At 37.0% G+C, this 22,558-nt stretch overlaps 1 protein-coding gene across 3 annotated transcripts in view; it reads right to left on the minus strand.

The window, feature by feature from the left end:
• Positions 1-423: 423 nt before the first annotated feature.
• NUP205 (nucleoporin 205) overlaps positions 424-22,558 on the minus strand; it is a 46,307-nt gene continuing 24,172 nt past the window's right edge. Inside the window, exons 19-43 of one of the 3 annotated variants that reach the window (XM_030466751.1) lie at positions 22,331-22,451; positions 21,778-21,859; positions 21,183-21,347; positions 19,360-19,484; positions 18,430-18,544; positions 17,243-17,392; positions 16,153-16,227; positions 15,304-15,461; positions 14,503-14,583; positions 14,091-14,282; positions 13,170-13,440; positions 12,518-12,616; positions 11,089-11,237; positions 10,203-10,394; positions 9,880-10,001; positions 8,634-8,772; positions 8,300-8,426; positions 7,287-7,363; positions 5,728-5,856; positions 5,016-5,142; positions 4,160-4,326; positions 3,631-3,754; positions 2,711-2,839; positions 1,933-2,006; positions 424-768 (exon numbers count right to left, since the gene is read on the minus strand). In XM_030466751.1, coding sequence (XP_030322611.1) covers positions 616-768; positions 1,933-2,006; positions 2,711-2,839; positions 3,631-3,754; positions 4,160-4,326; positions 5,016-5,142; positions 5,728-5,856; positions 7,287-7,363; positions 8,300-8,426; positions 8,634-8,772; positions 9,880-10,001; positions 10,203-10,394; positions 11,089-11,237; positions 12,518-12,616; positions 13,170-13,440; positions 14,091-14,282; positions 14,503-14,583; positions 15,304-15,461; positions 16,153-16,227; positions 17,243-17,392; positions 18,430-18,544; positions 19,360-19,484; positions 21,183-21,347; positions 21,778-21,859; positions 22,331-22,451 — 3,343 coding nt within the window. In that variant the 3' untranslated portion in view covers positions 424-615. The remainder of the gene's footprint in view (positions 769-1,932; positions 2,007-2,710; positions 2,840-3,630; positions 3,755-4,159; positions 4,327-5,015; positions 5,143-5,727; positions 5,857-7,286; positions 7,364-8,299; positions 8,427-8,633; positions 8,773-9,879; positions 10,002-10,202; positions 10,395-11,088; positions 11,238-12,517; positions 12,617-13,169; positions 13,441-14,090; positions 14,283-14,502; positions 14,584-15,303; positions 15,462-16,152; positions 16,228-17,242; positions 17,393-18,429; positions 18,545-19,359; positions 19,485-21,182; positions 21,348-21,777; positions 21,860-22,330; positions 22,452-22,558) is intronic. The other 2 variants (XM_030466761.1, XM_030466769.1) reach the window with 2 other exon arrangements.

Genomic DNA, 22,558 nt, shown 5'->3' on the forward strand with positions numbered 1-22,558 from the left:
TGTTGCAACAAGAACAGAACAGAAAAATTAACTCCCCTAAGCTTTGAGAACTTAATTTTGGGCAGTCACCTTCCATGATTTTCCTCATATTTATTTTTTTATCTTATCTACACTTCCAAAGAGAAGTAGCCTGGACAACTGTCAGCTGAAAACAGGCAGGGCAAGGGGACACAGAAACAAGCATCTCGCAGTGCAAAATGATCACCTTTCACATCAAATCCACATCAAGGAGTGATTACTCTGTCTGCCAAGCACTGGGACTTGAACCCCATGGTTTCACTTAGCATAGACAGAAACCTTAGAGATTTCCTTGAAAGCATCCCTAAATGTAGTATTACAGTTGCAGAATGTCTTGTTTCCTTTATGTACTCCCTTAGAATTCTTTCCTGCTTGAAATCTTACATTAAATCAGAACTCAGTTAAAAACAATCCTTTATTTTTCTGCCAAGTTTGGAGCAGTAGGAAAGAATACACAAAAATGATCCACAGTGATAAGAAAAAAAAAGTAACAAAATATTTTTGACATTATTTAGAAAAGGTTATGGTCTATAAAACCTAATGATTCAGAAGGCTTGTACATTGTTTCAAGGGACAAGCAAGATGTATCAAAGTCTTTTAGGTCCTTGATATTCTTAAGAGTCCACGGATGCGTCTAACAAGGGCCTGAATAAAGGTGTATCGTGAGCGGACCTTAGAATATAACCCTTCAATATCCAGAAGCTTCTTCTGCAGAGATTCACCAAAGCTGTTCGTGGCTTCGATCTGAAGCTGAGAAACAAGAGATTTGTTGCAGTCATAAATACAGAACCTTCTTTTTCTGGAATGTCATTGTCAACTACTTGTCAACCCGCTGAAGTGCTTTAGAGAAAAATCACAGTAAAAGTGCATCTTTTCTGACCCTCCTAGTAAGTGCTACTTGCATTCTTCCCTTATGTTTTTCCATCTAAATTAGAAAATGGACAGCCTTTCTCCAGAGGTTTTTCCATGACTCAAGAGCATTTGCAAATTACTACCTTACAACCTCTCCAACTTCAAGGAATTAAAAGAATGCTAAATAATACAGCTTTAGTTACAGTCATAAAAACACTTCTTACTTAAATTTTCTGAGTCCTTTAAGGACTGTTCAGGAGTTAGAATCCATGTGCATAGACAACATTTTTTGATTAACACATAGGTAAACAGTCCCTGAAAGAAGTAATTACATTCTAAGTATTTAAGCAAGATGTCACTGTACATTTTAAACAAATTAAAGAGAGATGCCTCATTAAAAAATATGCACAACTGTTCCTGTAATTCTAGATTTTATAAAGGTATTTGAGACTGCACTGAAGTTTAACACTTTTTTTTCCTGCACATAAATTGTCAGTAGGATTTATTAATAAAAATAATGTATTTTCTGCCACCTCTGCAGTGAATTTACATAAACTATTAAATTACTTTGTAACCAGAAATCACTTCTTTTCTAGCATTGCCATTCAGTCTATGGTCTCCTCAGTTTCAATTACCCTTTTTTGATCTCATTTCTCTACAGCCTCACTGCAGCTGACCTGTACTGAACAGCTACAGGATGACCACAAATTGGGAATCTTGGCCTTGTATTGTGAATCTTTCAAGGATAACTCATGTTTTCAGAAAGCCATTATTAAAAAAATACTACTATTTCACTAGTTTACTATTTTACTAGTTTACTAGTTTAACTTCTCATAGTAAGACTTGAAAACATCTATGGGGCAGCACTATTATTGAGCTGCCTGCTCAATAATACTTTCCAAACAATTTCTGTAGCATGACATTAACCCCAAATGGAGTGATATCCTGTTGGTGTTACCACAGGTTGTTCACAGATGGGAAAACCACAGTCAGACTGCCCTCAGTAGCTGAATGGTAGCTACCCAAGTGCATTCTGTACTTTTCAGCACTGCTGTATCTCACCTGTTCTATGTCGTGCTGGCTCACTCGATTCAGTCTACTACTGAAATCCAAGCTGGGCTCTGAACCAAAGGAATCTAAGTGATAGAAAATGAGACATGAAAATTTTGTCAGCTGCTCCACACTACCTTCTCAACATGAAGTTGAGTTTAAAATGCAGTACTCTAAATTTGTCAGTAAACTCGGACTTTAGAGGTGGTACTGATTTTTTTACTGAAGTAACTTAGGGAAAATGCATTAAGTAAGAGCCATAAACTATAATGATCACACAACATGGCACTTAAGGAAAAAAGCTCCTCCCCAGATCACTTCTCCCTTTCTGATTAATTCAAATTATTTTAAGCAATGAACATACAACAAACCTAAAATCGTCTGGTAAATCAACAGTGGCTACAATACCAAGAGTACTATTAAAACCACCCATATTCATTTTAGTTCTTAATTTAATCTCAGAACATTGAAATATTTTCCTATAAGGTGATCTGAATCACTGATCTGATTATATTACTTGAACTTCACTTGGTTTGACTAACAGAAATTTTTTAAAAAGTTAATTTTACTTTCTTGTGGATGTTGCCTGTAACAGACAAAACCCAAAAGCCTATGACTCAGCAGAATTTCTATTTCCAGTTCTTCAGAAGAAAATCTAAAGGTATGCCAGAGCCAAAAAAAAAATCTCTTTTATTAAATATAAACAGCAAAATATTCATAGTTGCAAATCAGTATTAAAGTTAACCATCAGAAGTTATTCAAAGGCACTCTGATGTTTGAGAAATTTTACCTTGCAGCCTTCCTTTCTTAAATGACATCCTGGAAGTCAGCAATGGATCCTGGGAGTCAGAGGGTGTGCAATGCAGGAGGTAGTGTTCCAGATGACGCCAAAGAATGAAGAGACATGTTTCTATAATATCTGCAGTCACATCTAAGTGAAGGAGTTTAATTTTGTTGTCTTGAGATAGCAGACTTACTCTGTGAGCTAATTCTCACACTTTGAAGCATCTGAAGACATTAGGCTCAACCATCTGTCACCTCTTCTGGGCAAAAGCAACTTCTCAGCCCCACTGCTATGGCCTGGCAATGGATTGCTTGCACTCTCCTTACCTGCTTCAGTGCTGTGCTGGCTAGATGGCTTCCATGACCACCCTGAAGAGGCTTTAAACCAGACCAGAACTAAGTATGAGTGCCCATATGGTAGCTCAGCTTGGAGATGGCAGTAACATTTTAAGTTACAACAGGTAAGTCTGGAAGATCACATCTTTCCCAGAGGAGGTTTCAGGGGGAAAGTCTGATCTGCTGCAGGCAATTATGTATGTGACTAGTTATTGCCATACAATTACTGGTGTTGGTGAGATTAGGTTTATTAGGGTTGACTGTAAGACTGGAAATTCCAATTGCTCTCATGGGCAATATTTTTCAAAATATTTCTTTCACCATGCTTGTTCATATGTGAATCTTTCATGGGTCTGGACACTGAAGAGCTGGGCTATAATAACCCCTCCATTATAATGTTGGAGGAAGTCCTAGTAGGTTCTCCATAATGGGAATTGTTAACTTGAAAATATTTACACTCTCAAAAAAGCAGAACAATACCCTCTTAACTGACTGAATGTGGTGTTCAAAGCAATCAGAAATCCAGGTAAAAAGATCCTGTTCCTATTTTCATGTGTCACCTCGAGGGTCATTTCCATTTTAGAAGGATACAGGAACACAGAGAGAGCAGCTTGGCTCGGTTGTTTATTAGCTTCACCAGGCGTCGCCTTGCCAAAACATATTTTTGGGAAGTGGAGATTTTGTCAACTCCAGCTGGCATAACTGACTGACACAGCTGTCATAAGAAGAGGAAAAACAAGAAGATTGTAATAAATCACAGAGCATCAAATGAAATAAGAAGATAAATTTACTTATCAATATCTGGAACTTTCTTGTCAGCTACTATTTCTTCAAAACTGTGCTCTCTATTTTGAATTTGCATAACCTTGCTGACAAAAAATGGAGATATTCAATGTATCCCCAAGAAATCATAATGAAAATCCACAATTTTACAATGTGAAGCCCAATGGTTTCCCCAAAGTTTTAGGTCACTTGTTCTAGGGATGCCTTCATCAAAAGTAGAGAAAAATGTGCACAAGCTCTGGAACTATTTACCTATCCAAGATGCTTTGGATTCACTGTTACAACTACATCTAAGTTACAAACAATACACAGACTACAGAATCAGAAGAACTACTACCTCTTTTATTTCATCTGGTGGGAGTTGCTCCACATTTTGCAGTTTGTTAACACTCTGACGATGGCTATCATAATAGCTGAAGAAGTCACTCGTGCTCTGTTTCAGCAGGTAGACAATGATGCCCAAGCCAGGCAAGTGCCAGTATGGGACAACTGGTGCTTGTGTATCTAGAAAAGATGATGCAGAAGTTTCAATAAATTAAGAACAAGAGATCAATAAGGCATGCTCTCTGTCAATGAAGTAGTGAAAGACATGAAAGCACTGACACATTTGTTTTATACTTTTGTGTGAGAATACCAATGAAAGTCTAGGCAAAAAGGTCTGTGGCTGCAGTACTAGAAGGCAGCCAGCATAGTACAGTACTGAGTGACACATGTGAAGTGGAACTAGACCAGAAGACTTACTAATTGAATATCTTAACCACTCAGCTGCGTGACAGCACATTATGAACTCTTGCCATGAGGCATAATAAAGATTTCCAGTCGGCATCACATAAATGAGGTCCTAGTTTCAGATCAAGTTATCCAGTAGAGATGCTGAAAAAAAGAAACCCTCACCTTCCCCTGTCCTGTGCTATTTATTTACATACATCGATTTACATTTTTTTTACTGATACGTTTCTGACCTGCCATGGGAAGCATATTAAAAAGGAGCTTTTAGTCACATTTGTTTTCAGTTAAGTTGCTGATTTGGTTTATTGCAAGCATTCTGTTCCAGAATTAGAACATGGGCAGCTACGATACTGGCCTGAAGTGACTTAAAGCATACACAAAAGTACAGCCTCTGGTTCCTTATTTTCTACCAGCCCAAATGTGACAGCATTCAATCTCATGAAATAGCAGCCCAAAAATCTCACCCTGACGAGGCCCATCCCGGCTGGTTGATTCTGACAGGCTAGGAGTAAACAGACAAACAGTGTGCTGAAAACTGGGGGCGCTTTGCAACATAAGTGACTCACAGTATTCCATCACATTTGCACAGATCTGAAAAACAACAAACAAACAACAACAAAACAAACAACCAAACAAACAAAAGCAAACAAAAGCCATGACAAAAAGCCAAACCAAACCAAAACGTGATAGCATGTCAGTCTACAAGCTTTGGAGCACTTTATTTTAAATAGTTAAATGTCCATAAAGAAGTTTTACTTCCTGTCTTCTCAGCAAGCGTGATGATTATTTTTCCCGACCAGTTACAGTCTCTTCTATTCCAAATCTAGGACTTGCAACCTTGCCTCTTTCCCAACTCTGCTAGTTAAAAATTTCTGCTCAATTTTAAGTTAAATTAAGCTCTTAGTATTAGCCATTACCCAGCCTTTGTTCTGAAAAATTCTGATCAATTTAAGTCTTTGAAGTTCAGAGTTTGTACCCAAAACTATAATGGCTGCTAATGCAAATTTAAGTACCCAGTTTTTCACAGTTTACTCTAAACACAACTAAAATGTAGGGCCTTATACCAAACTAAAACCATCAGTGCTGTATTCAATTATGACAAGTAAACAAGTCAGCACAGCAGATAAAATGTCATGATTTGAGACTGAAGGTTCTAGCAGCTTTTTGTATCCTTACCTGTTGCATGGCCAACTCAATTTCATCCCTCCTGTTCACTCTGTCTCCTTCTGTGTTATCATCTTGCAGTTTAAACTGACGCAGTCTGTCTGAACCACCAAACCGACTCAAAAGTCCTAAGCACTGGCGCTGCCGTAAGAAATTAACATTTTAATCAGTATCAAGAAATTAAGTGCATGATTCTTTTCACTTAGATGATACTTATCCCTTAAAACACAGCAGTGAGAAAGCAACGCAGATAAAATTTTAGCAATTTTTAACGAAATTTACTTTTTTTAAAAACACAATGTTTTAACTCACCTTTTAAATTAAAGTTAAGGACACCCTAAAACAGTAATGTTTAATTACTCAATAAATTACTCAATAAATTACTCAATAAATGAATGTGATTCAAGTGTACAACTTTATCTTACATGTCCTCCAGAGGATTATGTTGACCGCCATCAATGACAGCTTACTTTTACTCATTCCCTCTTAAGCACACCTTTATCCATGTAGCCAAAATAACAAGGATTCAAGAGATTTTTGGTAATTACTTTTGGGGGAGAGTAAAACACTTAAATCCTTTTATTACTTGATGATAATAAAAGGACAAACTATAGCAAAAAGTTGCAATAAAAGATGACTTAATTCACACAGCTTTGCTCAGAACAGCTATGTTTTCAACCAAGTAATTAAGATATGGTATATAAAAAAAAATAAATATATCTTTCTGCTTTCCCATGGGAATTTCTTGCTGACATAATGCAGCAGAATACTGAGTACCCCAGCAGTACAGCTTGCTACTTTGCTTTAGGCTTGTCAGCTTCATAGTTACTATAAAAGTGTCCAAAGAACACATCTTTCAATCAGAAGTATTTGATAGGGCAGCCCCTTCCACAGATAGTTGTCAAGAAAATATTTTTTTATGAAAGGCCTTGCTCACATAAACCACAAAGCTTAAAAAACATTGCTGGATGCTGAATGCTGAGCTATAACGAAGTCTGCAATGAAAGCTTTTGAGTAAGACATGTTCTATCTTGGCTTTCATTCTGGCTTCTAAGTCAGATTATCTTCAAAAGAGAAGCAAAGAAATGAAAAAAAAAAAACCAAAACACCCAAAACTGCCCTGTTTGCTGCTCCAAATTGTGGAGCTGGAGACCTGTTCATGGCAAAAGTGGTAACAGAGTATTTCTGCATTTCTTCATTTGCTTTGGTGCTGACCGCAAATTCTCATTCTTCTCCACACTGGATGAATCCTAAACCAGGGGAGGAAACCAAGGCCCTGATGCAATCTTGTTGCAAAATGTTATATCTTTTCTACTTGGTTTGGGGCAAAATCAAAACACAACAAAAAACAACTCACAGCCCAAAAAAAGGAACCACCAAAACCACACAAAAACCACCACCCCTCAAAACAAAACCAAACCAAACAAAAAAGGCCAAACCACCACACATTCTTCTTCCTGGTATAAAATACTCCTTTCACAACTGCTAGTGGTACGAGCATGTAGCCAGGAAGAAACTCATCTACATACACAATTCTAAGAGGACAAGTGTTAAATATTCAACTTCATTACCTGAAATCGGCCTATATGTCCTTGTAGCTCCATCAGTGTCCCCTCATTGACATCAATGTCGAGCTCACTGAGCACTCCTGAGAAAAGATACAGCCATTACATGAACTCCGTTTTTTTCCCAAAGGAAAATAGATTTATGCAGTGTATACATTTAAACACAAGTATTTCAGACAAATATTTTGCACGTTTGATTGATGAAAACATTCAGACATAAATGCAGTTACTAGATGTGTGACAGCATGTAGCTTCCTGTTGTGCTAAGTAAATAAAAGGTGGGGAAGGAAGGAAGGGAGTTTAGCACAAAAAATGCAGTTGTGCAAAACTCATGATACTGTAAGCAAAGAAACATTTGAGCTTGATCTACAGCTCTGCACCCCTTTCTATTGTAGTCAGACAGCTCTCCTAAACAAAAAAAGTCAGCATATTAAAATAAAGAAATTAAAAGGGTAAGCAAGACTTCCAGCATGCAGAAGAAATCACTGTACCTATCCCAATATTATTAGTCCTCCCTGAAGATAAAGTCACCCAAGAGAAACATGCGTATGGTAATCCACAGTGCCTCTCACTGGAAGCTCTTTTTTAAGCAATAACAAAACCCCACACAAACAAAAAACCCTCTAAAAAAACTTTCCCAAAGATATATGCATGTCTTAATTCCTTTTCACAGATTTTGCTGAATGAAAACTCTTTTTGTAGAAACCACATTCATTTTGAACACTACACAGTTTGCAAGTCAACTCAAAGACAAGAAGTACTTACTGTCAGGTAGCATAATGACAAGAAAATGGAAGTAAAACACATTTTGATAAGGGCTCTATGATCACTGCAAATCCATCATACTTAGCTCAAGAACTGCTATTAACATTTCTTTTGTTTTCCCCAGAGCTCTTCATGTCAATAAAAACCCTGTATTGTATTAAATATCCCCTATTTGTCATCTTATTTCTTTACAGAAAGCAAAGCCTGAGATTCATGCAGATAGGGCTAACAGACTTTGTAAATGCAGTTCCTACCAGGCAAAGCTGCCTTGCTGATTATTCCTGTCAGGGAGGCCAGCTCCTGGAGAGATCCAACACTAACATCTTGACACCTCAGGATTGCTTGGATAGTATCTGAATGGGAAATCAGAAACTGCAAAACCTGTGCCACCAGAAAAAAAAGGGAAAACATTAATGACTCAAAATTTAGCAGGGAGGAAACAATGCTTTTACTGCTAGAGAATTTCAAAGTGATCTCTAATACCAGTAAGGGCAGGATTTTAAAAAAAGCTTACCTTCAAAGCAAAATGGCATACAATTTATTTGAGTAAGATGTAGCAGTGACATTCTAGCATCTTTTGGAACTTACCTGTCCTGCTGCTTGTAGATGTTGAGCCATGCTTGATGTGAGGATCACTTGACACAGCTGAAGAGCTGGAAGAAGGATCTGGCGGTAACGTTCCACTGGAGCAGGAATGAAGACTGGAGGATCTCTCATTCCATACATTCTTAAGAGGAAGAAAGAAAGAAAGAAAAAAAAGTTAAAAGATGAACAGTGGAAAAAAAAAGTGAAGCCCACTATCAAGGCAGAACCTAAGCCTGCAATCCCTCTCAAGAACCTGCAGACTCGTATTTCAATTTATGCCTGGATGTGAAGTGAGTTCATATTGGAAAAGCAACATATTTACAATACACAGCTGCTGCCATTTACCTAGAAAGCTGCTGTTTCTCTAAGCATAGGAAATTACTTCTATTCACTGTACTACATTGAATCAGATTACTTTGCTGTAGAGACACAACATCTGCTTTCTTCATATCTAAAACTAAATAGTCTTAAATATTTTGGGAAGAGGTGTGCTTAATTCTAAAGCAACTGATAAACAGTCCTCTGAAAATGCCCTGTAGGCTTCATACAATCTTACACATCTCACTGGCACTTTTAGACAGTATTTGTTTTTGTTTAAGTCTTCAGTTTTTCCAAATGTTTGAACCCCCAGTGTGTCACTAAGAACTGTAAATTTAAAGCAGGAATGGAGGTTTGAACTCAGTAATTTCCCCTAGATACCGAATTTCCATCTCTGATATCTTCTCTTGGTCATCTCACAATGACCAACACATGGCAACATATCTAGAAACATGTAAGGCAATATATAACTGAAATTTTTGAAAAAAAATTTAAGCCACATCATAAAATATTTCAGAAATAACATTTCCTTCTCTGCTCTCTCATTAATGTTTTATGGGGGAGGACAAACTCTGTACTTCTTGTTCATCAACTGCAGAGCCCCCAAATAATTTTGTAGTGTAAGCAGTATTTCCAACATTACAGTCTAAATTATTTTATAACAATAATAATACTCATACAGACAGTTCCTATCTAAGGTATCAAAGAAGTAAGTTTTTACATTCTCCAAGAAACAGAGTCCAAGCACAACTTATTTGGAACTTTTCTCTCAATAGCAGGCAGTTTTAAACTGAACCTATAGGTTAAACAAACACACACACACAAAAGGATAAACACACAATTACTCAGAAGATTTGAGGCTATAAAAAGACATCAGAGGTCTCCAAGACTATATTACTGTTTCAGAACTGCCTAGGGAACCAACACTTACCCCTGATGGTCTGTTTCAGGTCTCATGTCGTACACCTGACACTGTGCCAGCCTCACAATCACTCCAGACCGCAACAGTTCCAATGCCCCTTGCTGACTTTTGGCTATTCTTGTGAGGAATGCCTGGAGTATTGTAGGAAAAGGTAAGTATTGGAGATGCACAGTGAGGCTCATGACAACTGTTTTCTCTCTTGATTTAAGCATTATTTCAAATAATACTAATTTAGTAAAATATCTGAGTACAATCGATTTGAAGTGTAAACAAACAGATTTTGTTAAAAAATAAAATTAACACCATCACAATCATGTCTGAAGTACTGTTACCATTTTGGATTCGTAGGTGAACAGTGCTTTAAGTAAAGGTGGCTGTGGTGTGAGCAAGCTCTGAAGAGTCAGATCATCATCTGCTAGGCTGTCCACGAGCACCTTCAGGTAGCCACTGTTTGAGAGGTACAACAGCCACTGCTGCTGCTTGTCAACTGAGACAATACAATCAAGCAAAGCCAATGCCAGCATCTAGGATGGGGGAAGACAAAAAAAAAAACAACCAACACAAGAAAAATCAGAGAATATGTAGAAATAAGATGCAGTTGCTTTTAACAGCTTCTTAAAAGCAGAATGCATTTCTGCACTAGAATTGTAATCATTTATGTAAAATATATTTTAAGAATTCCTGACATTATAGAATAGTATCAGTCAACTACCTTTCCTCTATTATTCTTTAATAGAATATTGGATACTGTTGACTAGTAACTATGCCAAAACATTTTAATGAAGTATCATTACTATTTAAAACTAGCTTGCATTCTAACTAGATTCCTCTCTACTGAAGTTATTATCAGACACCATTACTTCCCAAAGTTACAAAATCTTCCTGAATTGGGAAAAAAAATGGCTAAGTCCATTATTTTAAAATACTATCAAATAAATGCCAGAGCAGTTCATTCCTACCATCTTTTGCAGCAGCACCTGCTACATATACTTTTAAATTACAGGACACATAGCTTTCTTGAGAAAAAAAAAAATCAATATGCATGTATGTCCTTACTTCCAACAGCTTGAAGGCTGAGTGGGAGGACAGAAACATGGAAGAGATCAACTGTCTACAAAAATGATCTGGTTCTACCTCATGAAATTTCCCCTCTGGACAGTAGTAAAATGTTATTTAAAACAAACAAAATGGTGATTCAAAAGGTACAGATGTACTTACCCGGCCTATCTCATGACCATCACAAGCATCACGACAGACCACCTCCATGAGGGCTGCCCCATAACTCTCAATAATTGCCATGTTTTCCCGTTGCAATTTACTAAACACATCTTCAGGAGCTGTCAGACGTTCCCACATTGTTTTTTTAGCTGGAAAAAGGAAATAAAACAAAAGATGAAACAGGCAAAATGGGAAACTTATCATGTGCTTATCTACAACGCATCTAGGACTACATCCTTCAGGCATTCTCTCTAGCTTGCAATAGAAATTCCCCAAACAACGGGCAGGGGGTTTTAATTGAAGTGCAAATGTTTTCCTACACTTCCATCCTTTCCATCCATCCTTTCCATCATACACAGGCCAGCCAGAATTAAAAAACGTGTGTTTGTATACATACACCACCCTTATAAACAGTATGCTTAAAAAAATTCTAAGGTTCAGTCTGTGTAATGTAGAATGTCTGTTAGGCCTAAGAACTTTCACTGGAAACAAGGGGAACAAAGCAAGGGGAAATAAACAAGGTGATTCAAGTGGGAAGTGGCTGAATCCAAAGTCAGTACTACTGTTTTACTACTGTAGCTCAAAATGCTGACCAAGTGCTAGCAGTAAAGAGTCTGCATGCACAGGTAGTAACCCTGAGCTTGTTTTCCCATCCTAATCTAAGCTCTAAGATGAAAAAAAAAAACAACTATTTGAAACACTGACAGATCAAGTATTTAAGCTGTTAATATAAAGATACATTTACATTAGCTCTTTTGGTTAAGCAGCAACTGTAGTTGGCTTGGTTTTTTGCTAATTTTGGGAGAGCGGGGGTGATGGGGTTTTGTTTGCTTCTTTCCACCCTATGGATCTTCAGCTAAACAAACAGAAAGAATATAACAATCTTTGGGTTTGTTTTTTTGGTTTTGTTTTTGTTGGGGTTTTTTTGTGTGTGTGTTTTTTCATTTTATTTTATATTATTTTGGGGTGTTATTTGTTGTTTGTTTTGGGTTTGGTTTGGTTTGTTTTTTTTTAAATAGGGTCACCGTTGTATAAGTGTACATACATAGGGAATACACTTCTACAGCTGGACCAACTTAGGAACAGTTAATTACAAGTCAACTTGGGACCTCTGACAATTTTATATCTATGATACATAGCTTTAAATGGACAGAAATGAAATATATTATTTAGTGCTGGAGGTCAGAAATCTAATATCCTCATCCAGAACAACACATTGTGGATTATTATGTAGCCAGACAGGTCAGCAGAGAGGAAAATATGAATCATTTAGCATATGCAACTGATTTCAGACACTTTTGGAGTAAGATGGTTTCTATCTACACTACCTGTCTATTTCCAGAAGGCAACTCAGCATGCAGAAACTATACAGTTCAAGTTTTAATGAGAATACCTTTTTCCTCATTTTTACAATACTGTTGGACCATACCTGCTTCCAATGTGTCTGGTTCATCTGGTCTCTGGGCAATCTGCAAATAATAAAGCAGTGATCCATAAAGGTGCGTTCTTACTCTCTGGAAGCCACCACCTGTTATCAAGAAGCATTCACAATTAAAACCAAATAGATGTAAATTCCATAGCACCATCTTCCACTGACACTTAATTTAACTTTTCTACACTGTTGCTGGCAGAAACTAATAAAGCAAATAGATATTTGAAGCCAGAGTTTTCTACTTTCCACATAAAGTGTATTAATTCATCGAGTTTATGCTGCTCCAGAGAAGTGTATTTATGAAATTCCCTTTACAATCACAACTCTCTTCTGCTTGAGTCTCCTTCACTGGAGACATTCAAAACCCGTCTGGACACGTTCCTATGTGATGTACTCTAGGTGGCCCTGCTCTGGCAGGGGGGGTTGGACTAGATGATCTTTCGAGGTCCCTTCCAACCCCTAGGATTCTGTGATTCTGTGTGATTCTGTGATCTCTTTTTCTTGTTAGTAACATCACTTGGATCTCTATTAATCCTGTGAGATCCACATAATAAAAATTTTCACTGCATTAACAGGAAGCAGCTCAGACCTTTTTTTTTTTTACTCTTGGTAGTTGGAATTCCCACACCCCCTGCAATGACCCACACACCTGTCTTCAAAATGAAATCCAGCAGCTTTTTCAAGATGATGTGGAGGGAAGAGTCACCAATGGAAGCAAAACCCACGGATATGCTCTCAGAGCCAGGTGATGAGGCAAAAGAACCATCCAGCATCAAGATGTATTGGGACTGTTCTGCCATAGGGAGTGTCAGCGGCTGCTTCTGCTCGGTTTTCACGGACTGGCTCAGATGAGCAGTAAGGGTGAACACAGCCCCTGCCACCACTGGCATCAACTCCTGAGCAGCATCATCATCAAGGATCTTAATACAGAAGAAGTAAGAAAGGAAAAAAAGAAAAAAAGGAGAAAGGTGTCTGACTTAATGAGATAGTAAAGCAATTAATTCAGCCTCTCAGCTATTTCTTTTATGTACAAATAAAGATTTTATTAACAGGGCACGATTTAAAACAAATCAAAACCAGTAGCATCAGAAACTTGTTCAGAAAGATGAGTTGAACACAACTACATTTAGAAAACCAGTAGACTTCTGGGCTTTATTTACACAAGCCACAAGCAGGATGGGGAAAGGGAAGAAATGTGCTAACATTCAAATTGCTTTATTAGTAAAATATCTAAAGCTAAGTTAAAGAAAGAACAACTGATTCCCTCTTGGCTTTACTTTTCCAGACTATCATCATACTGGATTATACCAAATAAATTACTTTGAAATTTGTCAATATACAATTCATAGATCAACAGTAGCTACCAAGAAATACAGACTATCCCCTCTGGCCACAGTGCATTCAACTTCAGCCTAGTAACAATCAGAAAACTGAAAAGAATACTAAAGGCAGGCAAACTTTTTTTTTGGATTACAATCGCAAATTCTACTTGAAGAGCAGTTTCTCCTTCACACAATAAGATATGACAACAAAGTTCAAGGAGGGGGTTGATTTTTCACTTTAGGATTACCTTGTCATGTACATCCTGCAACAGATCACGGATAATCAGTTGTCTGTCCTCAGCCTGTATGAGATCCTGGGGGCAGGCAGTGAGTATAATTTCCACCAGTTGTCTCCAGGACTCCAAAGCATGCCTCTTTGCATGGAGACATTGCAGCAGCTTGTTCCGCTCCACTACGTACTGCAGGATAGTGTTGATCTCCTGAAAACATAAAATAAAGAAATTAAGCTAAAATATGTTAAAAGAATTCAATGATAAAGACAGATTCCAATTTGACAGTTTTATCTATTAATCCTTAGGGAAAAAAAAGTTGCTATTAAACATTTTAACAAGACAGACCAGCCCATTTCTAAGCTGCTTTTCACAAGGCCTTTCATTATGAATGTCTCAAACAACAGTAGTTTACTTTATCTATACTTACCTCCATAAGTAAAGGTCTCTGGCCTATTGCTGCCATTCCTTGAAGGGCATTGACTTCTGCAACCAGAACTCTGTGAAGGTACTGAAATTAAAAAGTTGAGAAAGAACTTTAGTAACAAAGAAAATGTATTTGTCCCTCCTAACAGTATTTAGGAGATGGCTTCATAACAAAAGACACAACTGAAGGACTGAGATTCAAATAAGTTTTTTTCTAATTTTTTAGGTTTCTCCCATACTTCATTAGAATACAGCAGTATTTTTAGCTGTCTAGATTTCCTCCCTGTACTTCTCATTTTTCCACTCATTCATTTCCTTGCAGTTGTAAGTTGTTCTGTGCTTTCATCAGCTCTTCATCATACACTTGTCAAGTACTAAAAACAGTGTGATGCTACCCTAACTAAAGCCTCCAAGAACTACAACAGTACATAACTAAGTTGTGTACATAATCATGTACACATATATAGTACTACACATTTGGGTACTGGAGACCAATAATATACATAAGATAGATGTCCTGTCTGCAATACCACTTGGCTGTTCCAGGACAGCAAAAACATCAAGACAGAAAACACTTCCTCAAAAGTGTTTTAAACTGATGCATCTGTCTACTGGCAAGGAGAAATGAGCATGTAAAACACAGGTGAAGAGATAACCTAATCCAGATAGTTTGCACCAATTATGAACATATTTGAAACACCTAGACTTATGTGAAAGAAGGTTTCACAGTACTATTAAGACACTCAATTTCCATCATCACATACAAAATAGCCCATTCAATTTGAGAACATAGGCCACTACTCACTTTGACGTTGCACACCACTTGTCCACGTGCATTCTTGTGCTCACAATTAGCAATGACTTGTTCAATCTGAACCCGGTCAAAAAAATCCAGTTGTAAAGGCTCTGGAATGTCCTGACTGAAGTCAATTGAATCCAGGATGCTTAAGATCTTCCTGCGTACTGGAAATAAAAGTAAATTCAAACTGTATTCAGAAATATCACAGGGAAAAGAAAAAAAACTTGACAATAGGAGTCTAACTTACCTTTCTAAATCCAAATCATAACACAAAAAGTTTCAAAAGAAAACATTACATCTTCACAAAGTGCTATCAATGTGTACAACGGGCTTAAAACATTTTTGAGAGCCTTGAATTTTTGTGTTATACTCCAATGTTCTCCTGCTAGATATGTTTGTACATAATCCAACATTAACAAATATGAATTTTCATTTTTTCTCCTGCAGGTTGGTGGCATGAGAACCATGCAGTCTTTTGTTGAAACTTAGAAATACTGAGGATTATGAAGTTACATATTTTTTTATATTCTTTGCCATGAAAAGACAAGTATGTTCAGCCTTAGCAACAGTCTCAGTGTTTTTATTGCTAGCACTAAATTTATAGACTGCCACACTCCAATTCTGCCTTCCCATAGATACTTAAACATAGATTCTTATGACTTCCTTTCACTCACTTCAACCATCTATATCTAGGTTCTAGAACTCTTTTTGCCCACACTAAATAGAATTGTTCCATGTACTGCTGCTTTTTCAGAAGTCCATGACTTTCTTTTTCAAAGTGTATTTCCTAGATACAGCCCCATTCATAATCAGATAAACCTTTACTGAGAAATGATCAGGAGCCATAATGCTTACCTTTGGAAGCAGTGTCAAAGTGGAGAAACCCACTGACTGATCGACTTTCATCTTCCATCCCTCCTTCACCATCAGCTGAAAGTAATGAAATATAATAATTTTTAAAAACAATCTAAGAGAAAAATGACACCTCCTTTATTAATACTGAAAGAGAAAGATGAAGAGAGCACTGCACAGACTGACAAAGACTTCTAATGCCAGTACAGCCTTGGCTTACCAAAACACTATGTATCTCACAGAAGCTATCAAATACAGATCAGATAGTACTAGAATTGCCTAAAAAGACACCCACCCTCCACATGAATAATGCAGTTGGACAAACATTGTAAAACAAGTAGGATATTTAAACAGTTTCTTGTACTCAGATCTCCAGAAGGATGAAGAGACAGTTTTCAAACCCATAAAACTGATACACACATCATAATGCTGCAGCCCATTGTATCTTCCAGTTACTCTATTTTTTTCATGTAAGGAGCTCTATTGTCACCTGCTTCTATTTCTCTTGATTCACTTCTACTCTGTTCTGAAACTCTGAAATCTTGGTTTTTTATTTAACATTGCATTCCAAGGCACATTTGGGTTAAGTATCATTTTTGTGATGTTATAATGTCATTAGCCAAATTGAGTTGTAGCTACTATCTTCTGTGAGAGAGGACTGAAAATATGGGACAGATGGACAGAAGTTAAGACTGAGAAAACTTCATCTAAAGCTATTTACCAACAAAGACCCTCCACGTTCTCTACTCAGTAACAACTCTGAAATGTATTAAAATTTCAATTATTTTAAAATTAATTTTTTTATATTCCACTCTCCTACTCCATAAACTAGGTTTATTTTTCGGATCAGTGTATACATTTAGAAGTTTCACAAACGAAACACAGACAAAGCAGCAATGAACAAAAAGATGCCCCGACTTCTTTCACTTTGAAGTCTGCAACCACCATCATCTTCCTTCCCATCTCTCCTGTGGCAATTCCAGAGCTAATATTGCAAATGTTCTGTCACAAGCTAATAGAGAACAGAATTCCAATGAAATCCCTCACACTTCCGTTTATTCAAGCTTATTTATCCTCAGTTAATTCCCCATACCCAAGTATGGTTTCACAGGCATGTCATCGAGCAGCAGATGCAGCAGCCGCTGCGTGTGGGAGCGCTGGCGGTTCAGTGATGTCACCCGCATTTCTATAGCTGCAGTCTTCATCAGCCAGGACATTTGGTTCAGTGTTGAAATCTCATGTTCTGGGTGGGGATAAGGAAACAACTATAAAGCTGAACAAATAATACTACTTACTCCAAAGAAAGCATTTTTAATTTGAGAAAGCTTTTATAGGATGTGGCGACTTATTATCTGCTCACCGTTTGTATACAAGATAAAGGGACTAAGACCTGACAAAAGCTATTAAATGAACATGTGATTACTGTGAAAACAATTCAAATGCATACATGCAACTAAGAGCACATAAAAATACACGTAAAATATACACATAAAAATCTGGGTATGACCTCTGACTTGTGGAGTCACTGTGGAGAATGCAGTGCCTCATGAGCAAATATGGTCAGTTATAATTTCAGTGAAAATAATCAGACATTTACCCAAAGTGAACTATAACTTTGTAATCAGAGTTGATAAGGCCTGAACATGGGTCTCCAAGAATCTTCATGTTTTATATTCATCTAATTTAGATTTTATTATAATTAAGAATCATCTAAAATGCTTTACCCATGATGGCTAAACATATCCAAATGCTAAGTTTACTATCATTTAACAAAGGACTAATGGACAAACATCTGATAAAGGGTAGAAGTACTTTTATGCATTTTAAGACACCTGAGAAATGTTGGTCTGAAACACTGAATACATATCTATTAAATTAAAAATTAATGCTATCACCAAATAAAAGCTTCCTCATTTAAAGGAAGGGAAGATATGGGTAATTACAACCACCAGCTTCCTATCCTCTCATTTCTTTGTAGCATTAGTATTTAATTTTTTTTTCTGTAACATAATCTAACAAAACCACAACGATTATTTAAATATAGATTAAGATTTACTTCTGGAGACTTGGTGTATTTCAAAACTAACACTTTCTTAAAAAGTTCACTGTCAGTAATATTCCTAAATAGGCAGAGATCAATCTTTGCAAATTAAAAGGTTAGCAGAGGCAGTAATTAATTCAGTTTAATACTGGTACCTATGTTTCTTCTTTGATTCCTAGGGAGTCAAAAGATGCACTGAATTTTAAGCATGCACATTCTTATCTTAGCATTAAAATTACCTTTAATAGAAAATGGCAAATACTGCAGCTGAGTGAATAAGAAATCCTGACTGGTCCTCAGGTATCTCATAGTTGGACCTGATGTGTCAGAGCATGCACACAACTGATAGATCACCTGACAATCAAAAACAGTAAATACACATTTATGGAATTTATTTTAAAAACTAACCAACCACCAAATAAAAAGATGCATACTACAGTTCTACTGCTCAAACAATATTATAATATTTACAGTAAGTCTTCTAAGTGACTATCTGCCCACCACATGACATTATATAAGCCTGTTTGTTTAGCTCACTTAAAAGCATCTTTCTCAGTCTCCAGGCTCACAAAGACAAAATGTATTTTTTTTCCTCCTTCTACAGTATGGCCTCTTTCACTTTTACTGATATGTAAAATCCTGTCTAGATTCCACAGATTCTCAACATGGCACAGGTGTGTAATCATGATTATATAATTTAAGTCCAAGTGTGAGCAACCTTGCACATACATCTAATTCAGCTGTCTTCCCCACCTCACCCTCTCAGATGTGCATAAATTCTGTCAGTGCTACAGAATTAAGAAGATAATTTCATTGGCTTATTTGTGGTTATTTGTTATCTCACTTGCTGGCAAAGTGCAGTTTCAAAATTAAATAGAAAGGCAATTGGTGACAACATATTAAAAGGCTCACCAAAAATATTTAGAACATTAGTTTTAAAAGTATATTCCAGTTCCAAGTTCTAACAATGAGTTCTAACATGATCCTCTGTTTTCTGTGTTACAAGGTAATTCTTCTTCACAAAGAAGTTAGACTAGAAAGAGCTCAATGTATATAAAAACCTGACACATGCCTTTTAAAAAGGAAACAACTATAGAAATCATCAACCATCTATGTTCACTAAGAAGTAGATAATTGCACTTTGAGTCAAAAGAAAATATGCTGAATACCTGGTAACAGAGTTCTGCAAGATGAGGAGATTCCTGAACTGCTGTAGGCCCATTCCTTGTTTCGGTCCCCTTCTCCAATATATTCAAAATCGCATGAAGGCAAGTCCGTGGGCAACCCAAGACACCTTAAAATATAAAGATAATTTCTTAGTATTCTTGATCTTACTTTCCCTCATAGAAAGCATAAGCTAATACAAAAAAATTACAGAAACTACGTTGTTCAAATACCTTGTGCTGCACTATACTGTTCCACAGAGCTGCATCAGAAATATCCAACAATTTGTTTTCTCTCTTATTTAATATAAAAGAAGGAACTGTGTTTCAGAAAAATCTAATAAAAACATTTACAGTTAGTGTGTAGCCTTTTAAGATGCTGGTGAAAGAGGAGAAATTATGCCATCCAAACTTACATAAGAACTTTCACTTCAGTTCTATTAAAAAAATCAACTGATTCTTTAATATTTTACAGGTACTAAAGGAAAATTAGAATTCTTTCCCCTTAACTGAATATTGACTTGACTATTTAAAAGAAGAGCTTTAAATGCCTTTCTTTATTTTGCAGTTACCACCATTTTGTGACTAACGCTCCTAAAGGCAACTGACGCTGCAATCAAGGGAAAGGGGAAGGAGATTTTAACACTGGAGCCAAACTTCATACATATGAATATCTAAATACATATAATGAATAACAGAATCATAGAATGGTTTGGGTTGGAAGGGACCTTCAAGATCATCTAGTTCCAAACCCCTTGCCAGAGGCAGGGACACCTGGACAACCTGGCCTTGAGTATGTCCAGAGAGGGGACAGCCACAAATTTCCTGGGTAGCCTGTGCCAGTGTCTCACCACACTCCTAGTGAAGAATTTCTTCCTGTCTAACCTAAGCCTACCCTCTTCCAGTTTAAAGCCATTATGTCCTAACACTACTTGCCTCCTTCAGGTATTGGGAGGCTACTGTAAGATCTCCCTCTTATCCAGGCTGTACAACCACAATTCTCTTGGCCTGTCTTCATAGCAGAGGTGCTCCAGCCCTCTAAGCATTTTTGTGGCCCCACTCTGGACTCACTCAAGCAGCTCCATATCCTTCCTGTGTCCTAGAACTGGACACAGTACTCCAGGTGGGGTCTCAACACTGGAGGGGAAAAAATCTCCTCCCTCAACTGGCTGGCTACACTTCCTTTGACACAGCCCAGGATACGATTGACTTTTTGGGCTACAAACACACACTGCTAGCTCATGTTGACCTTATTATCATCCAGCATCCCCAAGTCCTTTTCTTCAGGGTTCTTCTCAATCCAGTCTCTAAACACACTAATATATCTAGCAGCAGAATGAAACCCCATATGCTAAAAGGTTTTCTTCTATAATGTTAAGCAACAAAATTGTTTTTCTTCCATATAATTAAACAGGAGTTTGAGGAGTACTTAAGTAGTACAACTATTTCAAAGTGACAATCTGCTTTGAAAATTCCCATACTGTCATACACAGGTATTTCTTGGGTCATGAAATTAATTTCCTTGTCCTGTGGACACAACTACAGTGTAGAAATAGTAGTAAGTCAATGTTTCACTACTAAATTATCTTTTCCTCCACAACCCAAAGCTAAAGTCTGTTCCAAAATCCAAGCTAAAGGATCAAATGCTGAAGTCATTTAAATGCTGCACTTGGGCATCAACATATCTTTTAATTTAGCTTTCTAGAAAAAGAACATGTCGTATTCATAACATTAAGAGAAATTGCTTCTCTCTCTGGATTTTCCAATAAATATCCTCAGTGTTGGTAACAGAATTGTCTACATGCCAGTTTAACTTTTCCTCTTCATACCTGGATCTTGCAGATTTGTGGTGCTGACAGGTTTCTTCAGTTCATATCCCAAGAGATACAGAGCAAGGCTGGGAGGACTACACTCAAGTGAGGTGATAAGCAGATTTAGAATATGAATCCTTGTTTCATGATGGATTCGTGCTCGCCTCTTTTCAGGCTCCAGCTCTTGATATTTTTTGGGGGGGAAAAAAAAAAAGAAAAAAAAAAGGGAGTAAGTATGAAATACATTTAATGGAATAATCTGCAGAGCCTTCAAGTTGCACACAAGAAAGCTAGGGCATCAACTTCTATTAGTACAGAGGGATATGAGACCAGAATTTCAAAATAGTATTAACACAGCTCCAAATGATACATCGAGAACAACATTAAATAGCTGCTTTTTGAAAACAGCCTTAGGTTGTAGCTGTCTTATCATACTATGGACATATCTTAACAAGACATTGGTGCTTTTCATTCTGTTGAAGGCCCAGTTCTACAGAAAGCAACACTAGAAAAAGGTTTTCTGAATTAAAAGCACTTTCTTCACCTCTTTCATTAATTTTACTCTATGCAAAATACAACAGTGTAAGCCATTTTAAAGAAGCTTTTTACATACCCTCATCTGGATTAATTAATTCTTCTGCATCTTCATTGTCCAAACATTCCACAAACCCAGCCATCAGCTTCTGGCTAATACTCTGTATGCAACAATAGAAGGATAGAAATGAATATGATTTTAAGATTACTGAAAAAGAAACACCTTTCAGAATTCCTTCTGTATAAGCTGACAGAAATTCTAAACAAAAATTATATAACCTAGTTAATAAGCAGAACTTAAAGAGTCATAGCTGTTCTAAGGAGGACAGCAACTAGCCTAACAAAATTATCCTAAAAGGCTAAAGACTATGAAGTCAATAAAAAGCCTCTGTATTGCAAAGAATACTGTATGTTTTCTTCTTCCAAACATCCATGATTTTTTATTTTTCAGTATGTGAAGTAATTGCTTTTCACAGTGCCACAGTAAAAGACTTGTTAGAGGAAGGTAGATATACGACAAAACAGTTTTAAACATGCCTAATCTGGAAACCTGCACTTTCAAGTAATACTATGGAGCACCGGGCTTTTCTCCTCCAGTTTCTCTTTCCAGATCCAAAGACACTGGCACTTACCTGATCATGTGTGAAATCACCAACTAGCTTCATCTGGATGTTGGAATTACAAGAAATACAGCACAAAATCTTGGCGCTTTCAAAAGCCAGTTCAGGATTGCTGTTTCCATGATAAAGATACCTTGAAAAGCACCAGATGATTGGAATGAAATTGTTGTAAATTTTTCTGTTTTACAATGGTAATGCACAGGTGAGAACCCAAACAATATTGAGAACCAAAACATCTAC

This window comes from Calypte anna, chromosome 1 (genome assembly GCF_003957555.1).
Source record: "Calypte anna isolate BGI_N300 chromosome 1, bCalAnn1_v1.p, whole genome shotgun sequence".
Classification (NCBI taxonomy): Eukaryota; Metazoa; Chordata; class Aves; order Apodiformes; family Trochilidae; genus Calypte; species Calypte anna.